The sequence below is a fragment of the Phyllobates terribilis genome, unplaced genomic scaffold (assembly GCF_046119375.1).
Source record: "Phyllobates terribilis strain yellow unplaced genomic scaffold, ASM4611937v1 Scaffold_1__5_contigs__length_1240528914, whole genome shotgun sequence".
Taxonomy (NCBI): Eukaryota; Metazoa; Chordata; class Amphibia; order Anura; family Dendrobatidae; genus Phyllobates; species Phyllobates terribilis.
Window position 1 is genome coordinate 785,571,301 of NW_027362761.1, and position 23,284 is coordinate 785,594,584.

General features: G+C 43.7%; 1 protein-coding gene across 4 annotated transcripts in view; it reads right to left on the bottom strand.

Moving 5' to 3' along the window:
- The window catches only part of TMEM150C (transmembrane protein 150C), a 294,980-nt gene that overhangs the window by 53,806 nt on the left and 217,890 nt on the right, over positions 1–23,284 (bottom strand). For all 4 annotated transcript variants that reach the window (XM_073637020.1, XM_073637018.1, XM_073637019.1 and 1 more), the window contains 3 exons: positions 21,522–21,572; positions 15,050–15,082; positions 14,611–14,678 (listed from right to left, as the gene is read on the bottom strand). In XM_073637020.1, the coding sequence (XP_073493121.1) occupies positions 14,611–14,678; positions 15,050–15,082; positions 21,522–21,572 (152 nt within the window). The remainder of the gene's footprint in view (positions 1–14,610; positions 14,679–15,049; positions 15,083–21,521; positions 21,573–23,284) is intronic.

A 23,284-nucleotide genomic window follows, 5' to 3' on the forward strand; every position in this document is an offset into this window, starting at 1 on the left:
GAATATATTTTTTTCTGCATCTACCTCTGAAAAAATATTGGGCTTCTAGCTGTGTGTGGGTCTTGTTCTATTAATCCATCTATACTGACCTCCATCAGGTTGCAAACTGAATATATTTTTTTCTGCATCTACCTCTGAAAAAATATTTGGGCTTCTAGCTGTGTGTGGGACTTGCTGTATTAGTCCATCTATACTGACCTCCATCAGGTTGCAAATTAAAAATAATTTTTATCTGCATCTACAGTACCTCTGAAAAAATATTTGGGCTTCTAGCTGTGTGTGGGACTTGTTGTATTAGTCCATCTATACTGACCTCCATCAGGTTGCAAATTAAAAATAATTTGTATCTGCATCTACAGTACCTCTGAAAAAATATTTGGGCTTCTAGCTGTGTGTGGGACTTGTTGTATTAGTCCATCTATACTGACCTCCATCAGGTTGCAAATTAAAAATAATTTTTATCTGCATCTACAGTACCTCTGAAAAAATATTTGGGCTTCTAGCTGTGTGTGGGACTTGTTGTATTAGTCCATCTATACTGACCTCCATCAGGTTGCAAACTGAATATATTTTTTTCTGCATCTACCTCTGAAAAAATATTGGGCTTCTAGCTGTGTGTGGGTGTTGTTCTATTAATCCATCTATACTGACCTCCATCAGGTTGCAAACTGAATATATTTTTTTCTGCATCTACCTCTGAAAAAATATTTGGGCTTCTAGCTGTGTGTGGGACTTGTTGTATTAGTCCATCTATACTGACCTTCATCAGGTTGCAAATTAAAAATAATTTTTATCTGCATCTACAGTACCTCTGAAAAAATATTTGGGCTTCTAGCTGTGTGTGGGACTTGTTGTATTAGTCCATCTATACTGACCTCCATCAGGTTGCAAATTAAAAATAATTTGTATCTGCATCTACAGTACCTCTGAAAAAATATTTGGGCTTCTAGCTGTGTGTGGGACTTGTTGTATTAGTCCATCTATACTGACCTCCATCAGGTTGCAAACTGAATATATTTTTTTCTGCATCTACCTCTGAAAAAATATTTGGGCTTCTAGCTGTGTGTGGGACTTGTTGTATTAGTCCATCTATACTGACCTCCATCAGGTTGCAAACTGAATATATTTTTTTCTGCATCTACCTCTGAAAAAATATTGGGCTTCTAGCTGTGTGTGGGACTTGTTCTATTAATCCATCTATACTGACCTCCATCAGGTTGCAAACTGAATATAATTTTTTCTGCATCTACCTCTGAAAAAATATTTGGCCTTCTAGCAGTGTGTCGGACTTTCTCTATTAGTCCATCTATACTGACCTCCATCAGGTTGCAAATTAAAAATAATTTTTATCTGCATCTACAGTACCTCTGAAAAAATATTTGGGCTTCTAGCTGTGTGTGGGACTTGTTGTATTAGTCCATCTATACTGACCTCCATCAGGTTGCAAACTGAATATATTTTTTTCTGCATCTACCTCTGAAAAAATATTTGGGCTTCTAGCTGTGTGTGGGACTTGTTGTATTAGTCCATCTATACTGACCTCCATCAGGTTGCAAACTGAATATATTTTTTTCTGCATCTACCTCTGAAAAAATATTGGGCTTCTAGCTGTGTGTGGGTCTTGTTCTATTAATCCATCTATACTGACCTCCATCAGGTTGCAAACTGAATATAATTTTTTTCTGCATCTAGCTCTGAAAAAATATTTGGCCTTCTAGCAGTGTGTCGGACTTTCTCTATTAGTCCATCTATACTGACCTCCATCAGGTTGCAAATTAAAAATAATTTTTATCTGCATCTACAGTACCTCTGAAAAAATATTTGGGCTTCTAGCTGTGTGTGGGTCTTGTTCTATTAATCCATCTATACTGACCTCCATCAGGTTGCAAACTGAATATAATTTTTTTCTGCATCTAGCTCTGAAAAAATATTTGGCCTTCTAGCAGTGTGTCGGACTTTCTCTATTAGTCCATCTATACTGACCTCCATCAGGTTGCAAATTAAAAATAATTTGTATCTGCATCTACAGTACCTCTGAAAAAATATTTGGGCTTCTAGCTGTGTGTGGGACTTGTTGTATTAGTCCATCTATACTGACCTCCATCAGGTTGCAAATTAAAAATATTTTTTATCTGCATCTACAGTACCTCTGAAAAAATATTTGGACTTCTAGCTGTGTGTGGGACTTGTTGTATTAGTCCATCTATACTGACCTCCATCAGGTTGCAAACTGAATATATTTTTTTCTGCATCTACCTCTGAAAAAATATTTGGGCTTCTAGCTGTGTGTGGGACTTGTTGTATTAGTCCATCTATACTGACCTCCATCAGGTTGCAAACTGAATATATTTTTTTCTGCATCTACCTCTGAAAAAATATTGGGCTTCTAGCTGTGTGTGGGTCTTGTTCTATTAATCCATCTATACTGACCTCCATCAGGTTGCAAACTGAATATAATTTTTTTCTGCATCTAGCTCTGAAAAAATATTTGGCCTTCTAGCAGTGTGTCGGACTTTCTCTATTAGTCCATCTATACTGACCTCCATCAGGTTGCAAATTAAAAATAATTTTTATCTGCATCTACAGTACCTCTGAAAAAATATTTGGGCTTCTAGCTGTGTGTGGGACTTGTTGTATTAGTCCATCTATACTGACCTCCATCAGGTTGCAAATTAAAAATAATTTGTATCTGCATCTACAGTACCTCTGAAAAAATATTTGGGCATCTAGCTGTGTGTGGGACTTGTTGTATTAGTCCATCTATACTGACCTCCATCAGGTTGCAAACTGAATATATTTTTTTCTGCATCTACCTCTGAAAAAATATTTGGGCTTCTAGCTGTGTGTGGGACTTGTTGTATTAGTCCATCTATACTGACCTCCATCAGGTTGCAAATTAAAAATAATTTGTATCTGCATCTACAGTACCTCTGAAAAAATATTTGGGCTTCTAGCTGTGTGTGGGACTTGTTGTATAAATCCATCTATACTGACCTCCATCAGGTTGCAAACTGAATATATTTTTTTCTGCATCTACCTCTGAAAAAATATTTGGGCTTCTAGCTGTGTGTGGGACTTGTTGTATTAGTCCATCTATACTGACCTCCATCAGGTTGCAAATTAAAAATAATTTGTATCTGCATCTACAGTACCTCTGAAAAAATATTTGGGCTTCTAGCTGTGTGTGGGACTTGTTGTATTAGTCCATCTATACTGACCTCCATCAGGTTGCAAACTGAATATATTTTTTTCTGCATGTACCTCTGAAAAAATATTGGGCTTCTAGCTGTGTGTGGGTCTTGTTCTATTAATCCATCTATACTGACCTCCATCAGGTTGCAAACTGAATATAATTTTTTTCTGCATCTAGCTCTGAAAAAATATTTGGCCTTCTAGCAGTGTGTCGGACTTTCTCTATTAGTCCATCTATACTGACCTCCATCAGGTTGCAAATTAAAAATAATTTGTATCTGCATCTACAGTACCTCTGAAAAAACATTTGGGCTTCTAGCTGTGTGTGGGACTTGTTGTATTAGTCCATCTATACTGACCTCCATCAGGTTGCAAATTAAAAATAATTTGTATCTGCATCTACAGTACCTCTGAAAAAATATTTGGGCTTCTAGCTGTGTGTGGGACTTGTTGTATTAGTCCATCTATACTGACCTCCATCAGGTTGCAAATTAAAAATAATTTTTATCTGCATCTACAGTACCTCTGAAAAAATATTTGGGCTTCTAGCTGTGTGTGGGACTTGTTGTATTAGTCCATCTATACTGACCTCCATCAGGTTGCAAACTGAATATATTTTTTTCTGCATCTACCTCTGAAAAAATATTGGGCTTCTAGCTGTGTGTGGGTCTTGTTCTATTAATCCATCTATACTGACCTCCATCAGGTTGCAAACTGAATATATTTTTTTCTGCATCTACCTCTGAAAAAATATTTGGGCTTCTAGCTGTGTGTGGGACTTGCTGTATTAGTCCATCTATACTGACCTCCATCAGGTTGCAAATTAAAAATAATTTTTATCTGCATCTACAGTACCTCTGAAAAAATATTTGGGCTTCTAGCTGTGTGTGGGACTTGTTGTATTAGTCCATCTATACTGACCTCCATCAGGTTGCAAATTAAAAATAATTTGTATCTGCATCTACAGTACCTCTGAAAAAATATTTGGGCTTCTAGCTGTGTGTGGGACTTGTTGTATTAGTCCATCTATACTGACCTCCATCAGGTTGCAAACTGAATATATTTTTTTCTGCATCTACCTCTGAAAAAATATTGGGCTTCTAGCTGTGTGTGGGACTTGTTCTATTAATCCATCTATACAGACCTCCATCAGGTTGCAAACTGAATATAATTTTTTCTGCATCTACCTCTGAAAAAATATTTGGCCTTCTAGCAGTGTGTCGGACTTTCTCTATTAGTCCATCTATACTGACCTCCATCAGGTTGCAAATTCAAAATAATTTTTATCTGCATCTACAGTACCTCCGAAAAAATATTTGGGCTTCTAGCTGTGTGTGGGACTTGTTGTATTAGTCCATCTATACTGACCTCCATCAGGTTGCAAACTGAATATATTTTTTTCTGCATCTACCTCTGAAAAAATATTGGGCTTCTAGCTGTGTGTGGGACTTGTTGTATTAGTCCATCTATACTGACCTCCATCAGGTTGCAAACTGAATATATTTTTTTCTTCATCTACCTCTGAAAAAATATTGGGCTTCTAGCTGTGTGTGGGTCTTGTTCTATTAATCCATCTATACAGACCTCCATCAGGTTGCAAACTGAATATATTTTTTTCTGCATCTAGCTCTGAAAAAATATTTGGCCTTCTAGCAGTGTGTGGGACTTTCTCTATTAGTCCATCTATACTGACCTCCATCAGGTTGCAAATTGAATATAATTTTTTTCTGCATCTAACCCAGCCAATAGTTTTGGCCTAATACCACAGTTTGGCCACTCAGCTCTGCTCGGTTCCCATCCATTGTTTTTTTGTGCAAACAACTCCAGAGTTGTTAATTAGTTAACCACCAAAATGAGTGGAAAAAGGCCTGCTGCTGGTGGAAAGGGGAATAGGCGTGTTGGGAAGGGGAAAAAAGGTTGTGTCCGTGGGGTAGGTGTTAAAGCAACAGTAACATCTGCAGAAGAAAGACCATCTTCCAGCCAAACTAAAATGTCCACTTCTTTTAGCGGACAATGTGATAAGATCCCTTTCTTACGGCCACGCCAATCGCTACAAATTCCAGATGAGGCACAAAAACAGCAGGTGCTTCAACGGATATCAAGTGCTCCTTTAAGTGGGCTCTCCTCCACATCAACTTCAACATCACAAATACTCCAGTCCTCAAAGGTGTCACCCCAATCGCACTTGCTTCCTCACAGCTCCCAAATCTCCAGCTGCCCGTCTGAGTATGAGGTAGAACAGATGGTTGAGTCTGCAGAGCTGTTTACTCATACTATAGCCTGGGAATCAGAGGTCGACTCTAGCGCTTCTGTGAATCCAGACGAGGAAATGATCTGCACTGATGCCCAGAATCTTTATGAGTCGGATCCAGGACCAGACGCAGAAGGTTCTGACCATAATGTAGACCCTCATTCCCAAACTGTAACTCCTGTTGGTGGAGACAATGAGGAAGACGATGATAAGACTCAAATATCTGATTGGAGCGACAACTTTAGTTTTTTGTCAGGGCAGGAACAGGTTGGCTCTGAGGATGACGGGTGTGATAACGCACAGGGTGATGATGATGAGGTTGGAGATCCCACTTACTGTCAACCCACAGTCAGCCAAGAGATGAGGTCAGCAGAGGAGGTGGAGGAAGATGCTAGTGACGACGAGGTCAGGTTGCGCCTTCCTGGACAGAGATGTAGTACTGGAAGCACGTCAACAACTGCATCCTCAAACACAACTCTGCCTCTCACCACAAGTCGTGGTGGCTCTTCAGGTCGCATGGGTGCTAAGCCTTGCATAGCCTGGGCATTTTTTCAGATCGATAAAGATGACCCAACTCGTGTTATCTGTAACATTTGTCAGCAAAAGCTAAGTAGAGGCCAAAAAATACATAGTTTGAGTACTTCATGCATGAACCGGCACATGGACATGAAGCATAAGTTGCAGTGGGAAGCTCAGTGTGCTACAATGCGGCCTAGCCGGCCGGGCCAACCACCGTCTGCCATATCTTGTGCATCCGCGGCCTCTTCATCCTCTGTGACTGGGGGGACAGCAGTCACACCTGTTTTGGGGCGCAGACCTGCCACCTCTTTACCCGCAACAGCCAGCGTGATTGGCAGGTCATCATTTTCTTTGGAGGTGGTAACACCAGCTGGTGTTGAGCGCTGTCCGACATCGATAGCACCACCTTTGGATCAAGGCAACCTAACATGTCCGCCTGCATCTTCCTCACAGACCGGCAGTTTGCCGGGGACACCCTTATCAACCCCGTCTAAGCACAATAGCCAGCCCTCGGTCCCTCAGATGTGGACAAGTAAAAGACCATTTCCTCCTAGCCATGAGAAAGCTAAGAGGTTGAATTTCACCATCTGCAAGTTCTTGGCTACAGAAATGCTGCCTTTCCGCCTGGTGGACACAGAGGATTTTCGAGACCTTATGTCCGTCGCAGTGCCCCAGTACCAGATGCCCAGTCAGCACTACTTCTCAAAGAAAGGTGTGCCTGCGCTCCACCAGCATGTCGCACACAACATCACCGCTTCTTTGAGAAACTCTGTGTGTGACAGGGTGCATTTCACCACAGACACTTGGACGAGTAGGCATGGACAGGGGCGTTACATGTCGCTGACTGGGCACTGGGTAACTATGGTGATAGCAGGACAAGGGGCTGCTGTCCAAGTCTTGCCGTCCCCACGAGTTGTGCGTCAATCCTCTTTATGTCAAAGTTCCTCCACTGCTTCTGCCTCCTCAACCTCCTCTCGGTCTTCCACCTGCACCCAAAGCCTGTCTGGTCATGCCACAAGCTTTCTAACTGCGCAGAAGGGATCCTGCACACCTCCTTACTATGCTGGCAGTAGGGCTCAACGTCATCAGGCGGTTTTTACATTGAAATGTCTGGGAAATCTGAGTCACACAGCTGAGGAGTTGTGGTCAGCTCTGGAGAACCAATTTCATGAATGGTTGTCTCCACTGGACCTGAAACCAGGGAAGGCCGTGTGCGACAATGCTGCAAACCTGGGTGCGGCCCTTCGCCGGGGCAATGTCACACACGTGCCTTGTATGGCTCACGTGTTGAACCTGGTTGTCCAGCAATTTTTAGCCCACTATCCCAGACTAGATGGCCTTCTGCAGAGGGCACGGTCGCTGTGTGCTCACTTTCGCCGTTCGCATCCCGCAGCTCAGCGACTTACATCTCTACAGAAGTCGTTGGGCCTGCCACTTCACCGGCTAAAATGCGATGTGCCTACCCGGTGGAATTCAACTCTGCACATGTTGCAGCGACTGTGGCAGCACCGACAAGCCCTGGTGCAATACGTTCTGACGTATAGCCTGGGCCAGCGAGATCCAGAGGTGGGGCAAATCACGCTGGAGGAGTGGTCTCAGATCAGGGACCTATGCACCCTTCTGCACAGTTTTGAAATGGCGACGAAGATGTTTAGTGCTGACGATGCCATTATCAGCATGACTATTCCGGTGATTTACATGCTGGAGCACATGTTAAACAGAATTCGGAGTCAGGTGGTGGCACAAGAGGAGGTGGAGGAAGTAGAGGAGGAGGAGTTGTATGCGGAAGGGCTAACATCTGCAAGGTCCAGACGGTCGGCAGCACCAAGGCGGCAGGCATGTGAGGGTGGGGGAGATGGTTTTACCAGGGCGCATGGTAGCAGCCAAACTAGTGAGGAAGGTGCAGGAGCCCAGGAAGAAGTGGAGGACGAACTGATGGAAGACTCATCAGATGAGGGAGACCTTGATCACATTTCTGTTGTGCGAGGTTGGGGGGAGAGGACAGAGGAAGGAAGCATGATTGTTACCTCGCCACCAACACAACAGGGACTTGGTGCTCCTGGATGCGCAACACACATGAGTGCCTTCTTGCTGCACTACCTGCAACATGACCCTCGAATTGTGAGAATTAGAAATAATCCTGACTACTGGGTTGCCACACTGTTAGATCCCCGGTACAAAAGTAAATTTGCAGAAATTATTCCTGCCATAGAAAGGGATGCACGCATGCAGGAGTATCAGCAGAGACTGTTGCAGAATCTTACATGTGCTTTTCCACAAAATACCAGTGGTGCACGTAGTGAATCTCACAGTTCCAACTTGCCAACCGTGGGACCGTCAAGTGTTCAGCACTCAAACCGTAACAGAACCACAGTATCTGCTGGTAACATCAATTTTGCGGAATCATTTCACCACTTTTTTAGCCCATCCTTTGCAAGGCCACAGGAGACAAGAAGTCTGACACATAGTCAACGCCTAGAGACGATGGTACAGGAGTATCTCCAAGTAAACATTGAAGCCATGACTGTGTCACTGGACCCTTGCTCTTTTTGGGCTTCCAATCTGGATAAATGGCCGGAGCTAGCCACTTACGCCTTGGAGATCTTGTCATGCCCCGCAGCCAGCGTTCTGTCTGAACGTGTGTTCAGCGCTGCTGGTGGTGTGCTGACAGATAAGCGCACGCGGCTCTCCACTGATAATGTAGACAGACTCACGTTCATAAAGATGAACAAATCATGGATCCGAAACGACTTTTCTACCCCTGTGTCATCCTGGGGAGAGTAAAAGCTTGATGATTGGTTAAAATCACCCTACCAACCGTTTTAAGCTTTCAAATTACTAATCATGTTTATCTGTATCTTGGCTGGAAAATAATTTGGGATTTGTAGCAGTGTGCAGCACTGATTCTATTAGGCCATCTATAATAAGCTCCACCAGATTTAAAATTACTAATCATGTTTATCTGTATCTTGACTGGAAAATAATTTGGGCTTTGTAGCAGTGTGCAGCACTGATCCTATTAGACCATCTATACTAAAGCTTCACCAGATTTAAAATTAATAATAATTTTTAGCTGCATCTAGCCCGGAAAATTATTTTGGGGCTCCGAGATGCGCAAGACACATAAGTGCCTTCTTGCTGCACTACCTGCAGCATGACCCTCATATTGTCAGAATTCGAAGTAATCATGACTACTGGGTTGCCACACTCTTAGATCCCCCAAACTTTTCGATCAACATTTTCATTTTAATAAAGACCAAAAAAATGGTCATTTTTCAAATTATAAGCATTAGCAGGTTGTTAGAAACTGAAATCAAACAGTTTTCAACTCAAAACTTTATTATAGGTGATGTTACATTTTCACATAGGACCCCTTGTTCGAAAGGAGCTTCTGAACTCTCTCGTCCATTGAATTTGTCAGGTTTTGGATGGTTTCTGCTTCAATTGTTTTGCATGAGGACAGAATACCCTCCCAGAGCTGTTGCTTAGATGTGAACTGCCTCCCGCCATCATAGACACTCCTTTTAATGATGCTCCAAAGGTTCTGAATGGGGTAGAGGTCAGGGGAGCATGGGGGTCACACCATAAGTTTGTCCCCTTTTATGCCCATATCAGCCAGAGATGCAGATGTTTTATGTGCAGCATGAGATGGTGCATTATCATGCAGAAAAATGATCTTGCTGTGAAATACACGGTTCTTCTTCTTGAACCATGGCAGGAAGTGCTGTTTGAGAAAATCCACATACATTATGGAGTTCATCTTTAGCGCCTTCAGGGATCCTAAAGGGGCCGACAATCTCTCTCCCCATGATTCCAGCCCAAAACATTACTCCACCTCCTCCTTGTTGGCGCTGTAGCCGTGTTTGCGTGGGGTGTCCATCAACCAGCCATCCTCCACTCTATCCATCTGGACCATCGAGCGCTGCACGGCACTCATCCGTGAACAAAACAGTTTTGAAATCAGTCTTCATGTAATGTTTGGCCCACTGGAGCCGTTTCTGCTTGTGTGAAGTGGATAGAGGAGGTCAACAGGATGGCGTATGCACAGCTGCAAACCTCTGAAGGACCCTGCATCTTGTTGTTCGGGGGACGTTGGAGGCACAAGCAGCTTCAAAAACTTGTCTGCTGCTATGACAAGGCTTTTTTGCCGCTGCTCTTTCAACCTGACGTAATTGCCTGTAGGAAAGAGTCCTCAATTTGCCCATATCAGCACGCACACATGTGTACTGTGAATCAGCTACATACTTCTTGATTGCCAAGACACTTCATCCTGATCATCGCACAATGTTGATTGTAGTCATGCCTTGACCTAAACACTCCACAATTTGTTGCTTCTCAGCAGCCGACACATCCTTTTTCTTTCCCATTTTGGCAGAAAATGTAGGCTGCTGAATAATGTGAGAGAGCCTTCTTAAGTAGTCTTGCCTTTCATTGGACACACCTGACAAACTAATTAGCACTGGTGTCTGCAATTGCTTACAGTGATATAAAGAGCCCTGACACACATCACCATCAATGAGTTTAACTGACAAACAAACAAATTCTTCCCTTATCACTCCTAAACACTTTTTGCATAATAATTTGGAACACAGTGTACATGTGCTTTTCCACAAAACACCAGTGGTTCACGTAGTGAATCTTACAGTTCTAACTTGCCAACCGTGGTCTGTATGGAGTTGTTCAATAAAGGGCCCAAAATTAAGATAACATAGATGGGAGAGGTCTCTATGAATAGGAATTTCTAAGTATTTGATACCCTGTGAGGGCCAGGCAAAGGGAAAGTTGGACTGGATGGAATCCTATATGGATTTGGGGAGGGAGACATCGAGGGCCTCAGACTTCGCTGCATTGATTTTAAAATTTGACCATGTAACAAAGTGATCTATTTCAGCCATAACAGCATGGATGGATATATGTGATTGAGTGATATATACTAGGACATCATCAGCAAATAGAGAGCACTTGTACTCGGTGCCTCCCACCTCAATCCACCTAATATTGGGGTTATGGCGAATTGATGAGAGCAGGTGCTCCGTCACTAGGATGTATAAGAGAGGGGACAGAGAACATCCCTGCCTTGTCCCATTGGTGATTGTGAAAGGTGATGAAAATGTTCTGACGCGCCCCCTGGGCCTTGGGACACCCGGAGCCGGACCCTTTTTGGTGGATGCTGGTGGTTGTAGTCTCCGTGGCGGCAACCCGGTTCCGTGGCTCAGGGCGGTCAAACCAGTGGCGGAACTATTTATGTGGTTTTGATGTTTAAATGTCCGACTACGCCACCCGTGGATTGCGGTCAGAGTGAACCGCCGCTCCAGGGCAGACCGCTGAGGCTGGTGTTGTGGGTGCAGCAGAGCGTAGCATAACTCCCCACGGGAGGAGTATAGCCTCAGGGCAGTGTATGCGGAGGATGGGGGTGATGGTGCAGGGCAGCAGCAGTAATGACACGGAGTCAGTGATGCAGTCCAGGGCCTTTACTCACAGTTCTTATTATCCAGACCACGTCTGCAGGTAACGGCTGCCCACGTCGTACTGTGCTCACCAGGTGAGGGGCTCAGACAACTCCCAGATAACTTTGGAGCACTTCACAGGACCCCCTTTGTGTGTCCTTTGTCTGGCCTTTCTTACCAACCCTTCTGTCCGGCTGCCTCGGGCCTCCTCTTGGTAAACTTGGCGCCAGTTTCCCTGACCCTATGTGGTGCCTTCCTAGCGGGTGTAGCGAGGGGCTGCGCCACATAAAATGTCACAGCCTCCTGTTTCTAGCTGAGGGTCGTTTCCTGCCTCCACTAGTTTCGGGGACCGGTCTCCCCCTTTGGCCTGACCCCTCCACGCAGGTGGATTCTGGCGTGCGGTGGCGACTCGCCCGTCCGCACCCCTGAGATCCCTTCGTTCCTCGTTCCTGGAGCCTTCTCCGCTCCTCTTCCTTCCTTCTCCCTCTTCCAGGCCTGGGCCTCTGTTACTAGGCCCGCCTCCGGAGCAGAGCTCATGCAGAGCCCCTGCTCCCTGCCACTTCTGCTCAGACTTCTCTGCACTGAACTAAGATGGTGCCCACCTTTTATACTCCCTTCTCAATGCACCCAGGAACTGCTTCCTCCCTGCTCCTGCACTACAGGGTTCCCCTTCCTCAGTGTTCCCTCCCTCCACTCCAGCCAGGGACAGGGACTGTCGTGCCCATCTCAGGGGCATATTGGTCGCCCTGCCCCACGGCAATGTGGTGTAATGCATGCAGGTGTCGGGTCCTGATCCACACTACATCCTTACCTGAGAGTGAGATATCACACCTCTGGGTGAGGTGCAATACCTCTGTAGCAACCGAGCCCTCAGGGTGCTACAGTTCCATTTATCTTCAGCCTAGGTGACGTATTGCGATACAGGGCCGTGATTTTGGCTATAAAAGGGTCCCCTAGACCCCTACCCCAAGCTTTTTAAGAGAATCATATATGGCGTGCCAGGAGACTCTATGGAATGCTTTCTCAGCATCCAACGAGAGTATCTAATTACAAATTTTTAACTGCATCTAGCCCAGGAAATACTTTGTGCCTAGTAGCAGGGTCTGCTAGTCAGCGGATTATCCCGGCTGTTAAGCAAGCTACACCACCTGTAGTTTGGACACTTCATTTTTTCAAAGGAAATGCTTCGGGACCACGGGATACTCAGTGAAGAGCATCAGGAGGCACCCCAAGGCATAGGGGCTGGGACTGGTAGTAGGATGCCTTGCGGTGGACAGCCGAGCTCGATCCTTATAAAAGCTTTTTAACTGCAGCAGCTTTAGTGGACGCTACTGGAGCTGGAATTACGCGGCTGCTGGCATGAGACTTGCCCTCCAATAGATCCTTGTAAATGGATTTAAAGTGTATTCATTCAAATTACAGAGACAATTTAAATTAAAAAGCTTAGAGCTGCCTCCACCACAGGGGGGCTCGCTCGACCCACCAGCGGACAGGCACCAGTATTGGGAGAGGGGGGCTGGCCATCAGGGTTCACCGCGGCTCTGGCACAAACCCGGCGACACGGAGGTGGCACGGGCAGGAGCGGACTGGCCGTGTCGGCTTCTCACTTTTTAGATTTTAGAAGGGCATGACATGCCTATATCTGTGTCTCCCCCTCCTTTTACTCCTCCACCTCTTTTATTTTCGCATGACTATATGTACTTGTCACTTTTCCATGTGTTAGTTATGTCTTCTGAGCAGTTTGTCAGCTTTTGGACACCTTTGAAGGTGTTTTCTATGTGTTTCTATGTGTTTTTGTTTGCCTGCCATTGGTTTTAACGGTGTTTGAAGGTGTTCGACGAACAGTTCGACGAACAGTTCGGCGAACACACGGGTGTTCGACGAACCGAACCGAACTCGAACACTACGGGGGTGGCTCAACACTATTAATAACATGTATGCACTGCACAATAATCTGTGGGCCCTATACAATTTCTAGGTCTTCAAATTAGAAGAGTCTTTTAAAAACTCTACAAAGAGAATTCCTTTGTTGAAAATGTATATATTTGATGTATTTAAAAAGAACTAAAAACGAATCATTTATAGATGTCTGAATTTTTTTTCTCCAATATTAAATCAATAGACATATTTTATATTATTCTAAGGCTCCTTTCACACTGTCTGCAGTGTTCATCCGAGGTTTCCATTTGAAGTATTTAAGGAAGGAAACTTTGACAGTGGTCATGTCGCATGGTGTACTTCTTTTTACGGAATGCCACTGTATGAAATAAAGCACGCTGATGCATTACTCCATGCCACACAAAAATGGAAACCCAGACAATCTTCTGACTTTTGTCTGGTGAGTCGGAGGCTAAGCAATCATTTAACATATGCGCTGGGTGCTTTCCTGGACAAATGTTTGGTGTTCACTGCAAACGCAGTGTGAAAAGAGCCTTAGACTAGGGCCACATGACGACTATGGCCACGACACAAGTCATTTGGCTAAAAATCACAATCTATCGTTGTTACATTGCAGTGTAATACAGGTGAATGGAATAGCATTGAAAATTCCAAGCTACCACGACTGTAAGAAGCAAGTCACAAAAATCCAACGGGGTCTGACTTTTTGTGACTTGCTTGTCGCGTTACTTGAGGGACTGCATTTTAACCCCATTCACCTGCATTATTCTGCTGTCTATCAGCAGCACATAGTGATCTTTGGCTGTACAACCTATTATGTGGCCAAACATGCTATGTAATCCCAGCCTTAGTGTCATACTTAAAGGGGTTGTCTGGCCTTAGGTTACAAGTCTGCAGTCACTCTGTGAGCCTGCAGATTTGTAAATCCTCACATCGTGCACTCTGCGTGCTGTTAGGATTCTCTGGTACGGGTGCCGGGATCGGCAGGGGTGTGACCACATGTGATTTGCATACATGTGGTTATGTACTGACTACACATGCGCGGCCTTACTTGATGCAAGTGTATAGAGAGAGGCCGGACATGTCTAGTCGGAATGTGGCCAGAAGGATGCAAATCGCATACTTGCATTTCCAGTGTCAGCATCGGAGAATCCTCACAGCATGCAGTGCGCGCGCTATGAGGATTTATAAGTCTGCAGTCATGTCGAGTGGCTGCACATTTGTAGACTAAGGCCAGACAACCCCTTTAAGTACTTCATTATACCATTTCCAACATTAAAATTTTTCAAAATGTTCTCTTACTTAGGAAAGCTGCCATATTCATGACTTGACTAAACACGCAGCTTGCAGGGGGAGCATCACCTGCAACACTTTAAAAATACAGAACAAGTCATTTCATTTAAGTCACATATACCATAATTCTTCCAGGCAAAAGAAAAACATGATATCTAATGCAAGTCATACAAATCATGATTCTCCCACGTAATAAACAGTTTATACTAGTTTTCTACTGTATTCCTTGGTTCTCTTATGCAAAAAACACTGTAATTGATACAAGTCATATACATCATGGCTCTCCCTTGTAATTTACATTATTACTAATAAAGTACATGTATACTATGGTTCTATAGTCATATGTGTATACTATGGTTCTCCATGCAATGAACAATATTACTAATTCAAGACATACAATATACACCATAGTTAAGTACTACCATACAATAAACTTTAGGATATTTACCTTATATAGGGAGGTCGTATATTTGGGATTGGTCTTTAAAAGAAAAAATAAAGCAGAAAAAAAGACTACAGTTAAAACTTTTCTGACATAGCTTGCCAAGCACTTTCACTGCCATGTGTGTTTTACTGTGTCAGATGTTATACAGCCTGATGACAACCATTGCATTCATGTATTTAGAAAAATTTTGCTGTGAAATTGGAGATTTTAACAAGGCATGGATTCAACAAATTCATGCAATCCAGACTTCCTGTGGTATTAGTGCCAAGGATTCAGAAAAAAATAACATTACTGGCAGAAGTAAATTGTATTAGTACTTTCAATCTTGTACATTCAAACTAATGTAGAAATGATCTATACCTTTAAATTCACTATTCACCTAGCTGTAAAAAAAATTACCCCAATTCATTATTTGCATTTTTTTATTCTTTTTTTGGCTTGTGGTATTCATTGCGGTTTTTGTTGCTCAAAATATGTATATGAAAAAACTAAATTCTAGCAGGAAGAAGAAATCACTTTAAAATGTCCGCTTTATTTTGGATACATTAAAATTTTAGTCCCCTTATCTTTGTCCTACGCGTTTCAGACAGATGTGTCCTTAGTCAGGCGATAAAAAACACCTCTCTTTGAAACGCATAGGCAGGCCTTACGGACTCTGGAACTGAATGTGACTCGACCCCTGGGCCGTGGGGCACTCGGATCCGGGCAATAGGGAGACGATGGGGGTAGTAGTGGCGACCCGGTTCCGTGGCTCAGGGTGGTCAGGCCAATGGTAGTCTGCTACGTTCTGCTGATAATGTCCGACTACGCCACCCGTGGATTGCGGTTATTAGGAACCGCCGCTGCATGCAGACCGCTGGGGCTGATGAGGTGTGCAGCTAGGGTAGTGTGACTCCCCACGGGAAGAGTGCGGCCCCAGGGCAGTATAATGGATGGTGGGAGTGATGGTAGTGAGAGTCCCAGTGCTAATAGTGCTGGAGGAGCAAGGAGCACACAGACAACAGGTTGCAGTCCAGGGTCTTTACTAGAACAGGTAAACTGACCCACAAACAGTCCCAGCTAGGAGGGGACCTGGATGTCTGAGAGCAACGGGGAAATTGGCCCTGGTCAGGGTGAGGGTGTAGGCCTACCGTGCTTTCTGCGCTCCTTCTGGCTATCTCCTTGTTATAGGGTAACAGCCCACGTTTCCGAGCTTTCCGTGTATTCTCGCCTGTATGGCCTGCGACGTGGGTTCCTTTCTGCTCCCAGCCTTGTACGGCTTTACTGGTCCCTTCGGTTGTGGCAGGGCCTCCAGGCTTCTTAGGCCAAGGAATATACAGTCCCCTGCGGACTGGTTATCTGCTGGAGAATGTGGAATCCTCCCAGCCTCAGACACCAAAGTCTGGTAAATTAAGTCCGTTATCTGCCAAGACAGGCTCACTTCGCCTCTTGTCTCTGGCTTGTGGCTCTCCTCCTGCCACACTTCCTCTTAAGTGCAATACAACTGTCTGTCCCTGCTCTGCTCTGGGACAAGTCTCAGTCCTGAGACAGGCCTTCAAGTTCTCTCTAACCCTGTCCCCAGTACCAGCTTTTATAGGGGCAGCCAGCTCCCCCTACTGGCCTGAGACAGGAGGCATTGCATGCTAATGTTCCCCTGACTAGAGAACCTCCCCCTTGCTCTCAGACACAGCTTTATTACATTTTGTGGCATCCAGGCCAGGGTGACACAAATGTATCTAAAATAAACTGGATGTTTTCTTGGGGTTGCTGGAATTTTGTTTGTCTTGGATGTCCAAGCATAGGAGTTCCTGGTTTATAGAGATTAGGGATAGGTGAATATGGTTCATGGTTTTGCACAAACTAAAAAAAAAATATCGGCACTTTTCAGTGCAAAAATTTGCACATTACGCAAAATATCATAAAAATAAATTGAAAAAAAAAACAACCCTTTTTTCTGCCGTGCATAAAATCACTCTATGTGAGACTGTAGTACATTTTCTACAAAATTTGAAACTTTTTGAAAAGTCTCAAATGATGAATCGAGAGAAGATATCTGGAAATCCTAAGCTTAGCCCACTCTATCAAACATAAAAAAATAGGTAAATGCATATGAAACAGGCTTAGAAAAGGTGCAAATTAAAAGAAGAATAAGACACAGCTGAATTCTAGCCAAAAAGCAGGAAGAAATGCAATAATGAATAGAGCCCTTAGTCTAAATAAATAATCCACATATTATTATATACATAAAATCTTGTGTCCTCTCTTCAGTTAGAAGGGATTGTCTTATGAAAAGATCCCCTGCCCATATGCCCCATTAGGGAGGGTCATAGGAGGGGACACCCTTATTAAGACACTCCCATACATAATAGCTGATTGATGGGTTAAAGAAGTCACCTTCTATTTAAGAGGAACTTGTCTGTGAGGTTCTGGCTGCCATTTATTACATCAGATACATTAAAGAGTCTGCAATAAAAATATTATCAAAAGATACCCACATACAAAAAAAACAAAAACAAATAAAAAATGTATCATGTCATAACGCTTCCTTTTTACAATTTCCTAAAAATGTGTTGTTACCCACAGAAATGTTATGCCAGGTTTTATTTTCAACAGAAAAGCAACTTATTAAAGGGAGTCTGTCACTCCCAAAATTGCATTTAAACTGCTAAACATTAATATAGGTGACCTAGCCCCTATTTAAATCATATCTCCTCTTCCCACAATCACATACAAGATTTCTCCTGTGCATCCCCTCTACTCTGGAACTCTCTACCCCAACATATCAGACTCTCGCCTACCGTGGAAACCTTCAAAAGGAACCTGAAGACGCACCTCTTCCGACAAGAGTACAACCTGCCGTAACCACCGCTCCACCATACCGCTGCACGACCAGCTCTACCGTCACCTGCTGTATCCTCACCCATCCCTTGTAGACTGTGAGTCCTCACGGGCAGAGTCCTCTCTGCCTGTACCAGTCACTGACTTGTATTGTTCATGATTTCTGTAATTGTGTTTGCTATGTATACCCCTTTCAAATGTAAAGCGCCATGGAATAAATGGTGCTATAATAATAAATAATAATAATATTAGGCAAGTAGATCTTAACTTAAATAAACTTTTATTTGATATGCAAATGAGGATGTTTCAGTGCACCCTTGGTGTGGCCTGTGCGCTGTCACGCCCTCATAATACACCTTGGCCGGTGTCTCACATTGATTGACTTGCCTCTAAAGCCCAGAGGGGACCCTGTATCTTCTATCTGCACTTGTGAACTGACACTGGATGATTGCGGCAACACGCTCATAGTGTAGTAAGGGGCAGCCACAAACAGGCAGGAGCCAGAGCACACCGCAGCTGTTGTATGCACACCCTCACTGACACTATGAGCTCACCGCCGCTATCATCCATGGCTTGCACCAAAGTGCCATTATTTGCATAACTTTAAAAAAATCTATATTTTCTATTTATTATTATTATTAACATTACTCCTTATATAGTGCCATTAATTCCACAGCGCTTTACAGACATTATCATCATCACTGTCCCCATTGGGGCCCACAATCTAAATTTCCTAAAGAAAGCAATGCAAGCACGGGGAAAACATACAAACTTCTTGCAGATGTCCTCGGTGGGATTTGAACCCAGGACCCCAGCGCTGCAAAGCAACAGTGCTAACTACTGAGCCACTATGCTGCCCAAACCAGTGAACCATTTTCTATAGTCTACCAGCATGATTACTAATATCTGTGTGTGGAAATTGAAGAGTATTAGAGGACTTATCATTACTGTCATTTATAGAGGCACTGAAGGTAGAAAAGCTTATAAGAAAAACCTTTTTGCCCCATTCATGTGCGCATTTACCATGGAAACCGGGAAAATATACCAATGTAAATGCAGACTGCATAGTCCAGATGCATGCTATATGCGATACAGATGTGCTCATTGCTTATTGACTTCCATTATATAACACTGCACATCGTGTTCCAAATTATTATGCTTTATTAAGTGTCATAAAGATGTAATTTTTTTGTTTTTTCAAATAAACTCATGGGTGGTATTGTGTCTCATGGTTCTTTAGATCACTGAAATCAATCTCAAACACTTGTGAAAATTATTTTGGCACGTGAGTCCAATTAAAGGAAAACTACTTAAGAAGGTTATTCCACATTATTAAGCAGGCCAAGCATTATGTGTAAGAAAAAGGATCTCTCTGCTACAGAAAATGGTCAAATAGTGCAATGCCTTGGACAAGGTATGAAAACATTAGATATTTCATGAAAACTTAAGCGTGATCATCGTACTGTGAAGAGATTTGTGACTGATACAGAGCACAGACAAGTTCGTGCGGATAAAGGCGTAATGAGGAAGGTTTCTGCCAGACAAATTCATTGGATTAAGAGAGCAGTTACTAAAATACCATTACAAAGCAGCAAACAGGAATTTAAAGCTGTAAGTGCCTCTGGAGTCCTGCAAACCTCAAGGTGTAGGATCTTCCAGAGGCTTGCAGTTTTGTATAAATCTACTATTCAGCCATTCGTAAACAGCGCTCATAAGCAGAAACGGTTGCAGTGGGCCCAGACATGCATGTAAACTAGTTTTAAAACAGTCTTGTTTACTGATAAGATGGTTGGTGGATGACCACCATGTCTCAACAAGGCCGCGATGTCAGCAAAGAGGTGGCGGAGTAATGTTTTGAGCAAGAATCATGGGGATAGAGCTGGTAGGCCCCTTTAGGGTCCCTGAAGGTGTGAAAATGACCTTGGCGAAGTATATAGAGTTTCTGACTGGCCACTTTCTGCCATGGTACAAAAAGAAGAACTGTGGCAGCCATAGCAAAATCATCTTCATGCATGACAATGCACCAGCTCATGAGAAGAATAGCTTTTGGGTCATTGGCTGCTATGGGCATTAAAGGAGAGAAACTCATGGTGTAGCCACCATCCTCCCCTGACCACAACCCTATTGAGAACCTTTGGAGTATCCTGAAGCAAAGGATCTATGAGGGTAGGAGGCAGTTCACATCAAACAGCAGCTCTGGGAGGTTATTCTGGCATCCTGCAAAGAAATTCAAGCAGAATCTATCCAAAAACTTAATAGATGCAAGATTTGTAAAGGTGATATCAAAGAAGGTGCCCTATGCGAACCTGTAACTTGGCCTGTTAAGATGTTTTTGATTGAAAAAGTTTTTCATTAGTAAATGTGGCTTATTAATGCTGCAAATTCAATAAATAACTATTTTCTCTTCTTTACAACCTATAAAATGTTTGGAAACTCTGTTGTGCATAATAATCTGGAACAGTGCATTTTAAGTTTATTTAGTTTTGAAAGAAATCCTGTTATCATTTGGAGGTTTGTCCAATAAAATGTGATTTATAATCTAACGGCTGATGATTTGAACATTATACTGACTCATTTGCATCGACCATTTAGGAAAGTCAGAGAAAAATAGAATTTGCATAATAATTTGGAACGCGGTGTGTACATTTTGTAGGATGCTTTTATATTGGAAATAATGATATTGATATTTCCGATAAGCATAGTTTTTTCTTATACCGGAGAAAGACAACGCACACATACAAGGTGTAGCATCGGCGTCTCTGCCCCCTGCCAGGCAGAGACGCCGTCCCTCTCACCTCCTCGCTCTCTGCGCTCCCCACTTGGTGTCCTCCAGCGCTCCTCTTCCTGCTGCTGCTGGCGCGTGCAGCTTCCCGGGCACTGTGCTTAGGGCGCGCGCACGCTCTCTCTCTCTTAAAGGGGCCGCACGCGCCGTCCTAAGGAGTCCCCGGCCAATTGCCGGAGGACCTCCCATATATAAGGCACCTCCTCCAAAATGGAGGTGCCCGAGCAACAGTTGTCGCACAGTATACTTACCTAGGCTTCAGCCCTCAGGTCCCCTTCTAGCCTGACTAGTCCTGCCTGTTACCTGCCTGTTACCTGCCGTGCCTGCCAGCCCGCTTACCTGAAAGCACCTGCCTGTTACCTGCCGTGCCTGCCAGCCTGCTTACCTGGAAGCACCTGCCTGTTACCTGCCTGCTACCTGCCGTGCCTGCCAGCCCGCTTACCTGGAAGTATCTGCCTGTTACCTGCCTGTTACCTGCCGTACCGGCCAGCCCGCTTACCTGGGAGCACCCGCCGTCACTTGACGTGACCACCTGCCAGCCTACCTAGAGACTCCTGCCGTCACTTGCCGTGTCTACCAGATTGCCTACTTGGAGGCTTCTGCTCGTCAGCCTGCCTGCTGTGCCTATCTGCAATTCCGGTCAGTCCCTGCCATCTGTACCGTGGGAGTCACCTGCTCCCTTACAAGGTCGTCCCCAGAGTATCACCTGGTCCCTCTGCTTGGTCCCTCCCTGGTCACGGAGTTGTTAGCCGCCGTACGACCAGGGTCAGTCCGAATTGATACTTAGTTATGCCCCTCTGGGTCCCTCCTTGCTCCGCAGCATGGAGGTTCCACCTCCCGGACCTGTAACACAAGGCTTTGAGGTAATCCACTTACCTGTCTATGGTTAAAGGAAAAATTTTCTCATCTTCTATGGCAATGAAGTACCTGTAACAACAAGCAAAAGTGAACATTTAAATCCAGCTGTGTAAGAAATATTAAGTATTTTTTACAGCCTTTAATTTAAAGATAACACTTCCTGCAGCCAACAAAGTTTTCAAAGGGAATTACCTATCTTTCTTAAATTATATATTCTTTTCATAAATCAACAATACATGTGAAAATAAGAAACTTTGCTATATATCTTATCACAAAAACCTGCTTCTTTCTCTTTCTGGACTGATCAGTCATTTTCAAAATTCTCAATTCACTGGTAAAATCTGTATTCAGTGCAGACAGATTATAACATTACTGAGATAGGAGATTGTAGTTGGTTCTATGTAAATTACAGTAGAATGTCTGTCCGCACCTAGATCCTTTCCTCCTCAGTCTAAATAATATTATAAGCACCAACTGTTATCTCTTATCTCAGTAATGGGGTGATCTGTCTTCACTGAATACAGACTTAACCCATAAATTGAGAGCGAAAGATCAATTGAGGAAGAGAAAAAAGTAAATTTCTCTCATAAGATATATTACAAAGTTGCTTATTTATGTGAACTATTGATTTATGAAATAAACAAAATGATGGCTACTCTTAAAATGTATTTTTAAAACATTTTTGAGATTTTTTTTTCTATTATTTCATATCACAATCTATATTAAAACAAATCTTGCAATTTTCACACTAGAAAAAGTCCTGGACAGATGTTTGTTGGGGTGGAGTTAAAGATCCGGCATGTCTGATTTCAGACTAACGATCTTTTTGTTCTAGTAGAGATAAGCTTCCACCAGAGATGCCTGGCAGCTGCTCTCATAAAGAACACAAGAGGGCACAAAAGAGCAAGTGCTCCTGTGTATGGAACAGTCGGTCAAGGTATTTGCCAACCAAACCATTGTTCGGCCGACAAATATCTAAGAAGAGTCACTCTGAGAGGCCCATCTGGAACTACCGCTACCCTTAACCATATTGGCTGCGCATGTCAATATAGTTAAGTTCTGCAGTAGAGCAGGGAGACATGGTCATCATGCATTGTAGGGGCTACTGTGGGTGCCCTCATACATAAAGTGTGGGGGCCATTATACAGTTTAGGAACTACTATGGGGGCCATCATGCAATGTGGGGGCCATTATCTAGTGTGGGAGCAAATGTGAGGACCATTATACACTTTGGGATCTATATGTTATACAGTTTGGGGACTACTGTGTGGGTTATCATACAGTTTGGGGGCAATCATACAGTGCAGGGACTACTGTGTGGAGCCCTTACATTGTGTGGTGACCCTCATAAAGTGTGGGTGACTACTGTGGGGGGCATTAAACGATATGGGGGCTCCTATGGGGAGCCATCATAAATTGTACGGACTACTGATGGGTCCATCATACAGTGTGGGAGCTAATGTAGGGGACATTATAGAGTGTGGGAGCTAATGTGAGGGCCATTAGACCGTTTGCAGGCTACTTGTGGGTCCATAATACAGTGTGAGGACTACTATGGGTGTCATTATACACTGAGGGTGTCATTATACTGTGTTTTGGGGGATCAGTGAGGATATCATACTATGTATAGGAGAGCTATGTGAGTATCATACTATGTATAGGGGAGCTGTGGGGTATCATACTGTGCACAGGGTAACTGTGGGGGTATCATACTGTGTATAGGGGAGCTAAGGGCCCATTGTACTGTATATAACTATGGGCCCATCACACAGTGTATAGGG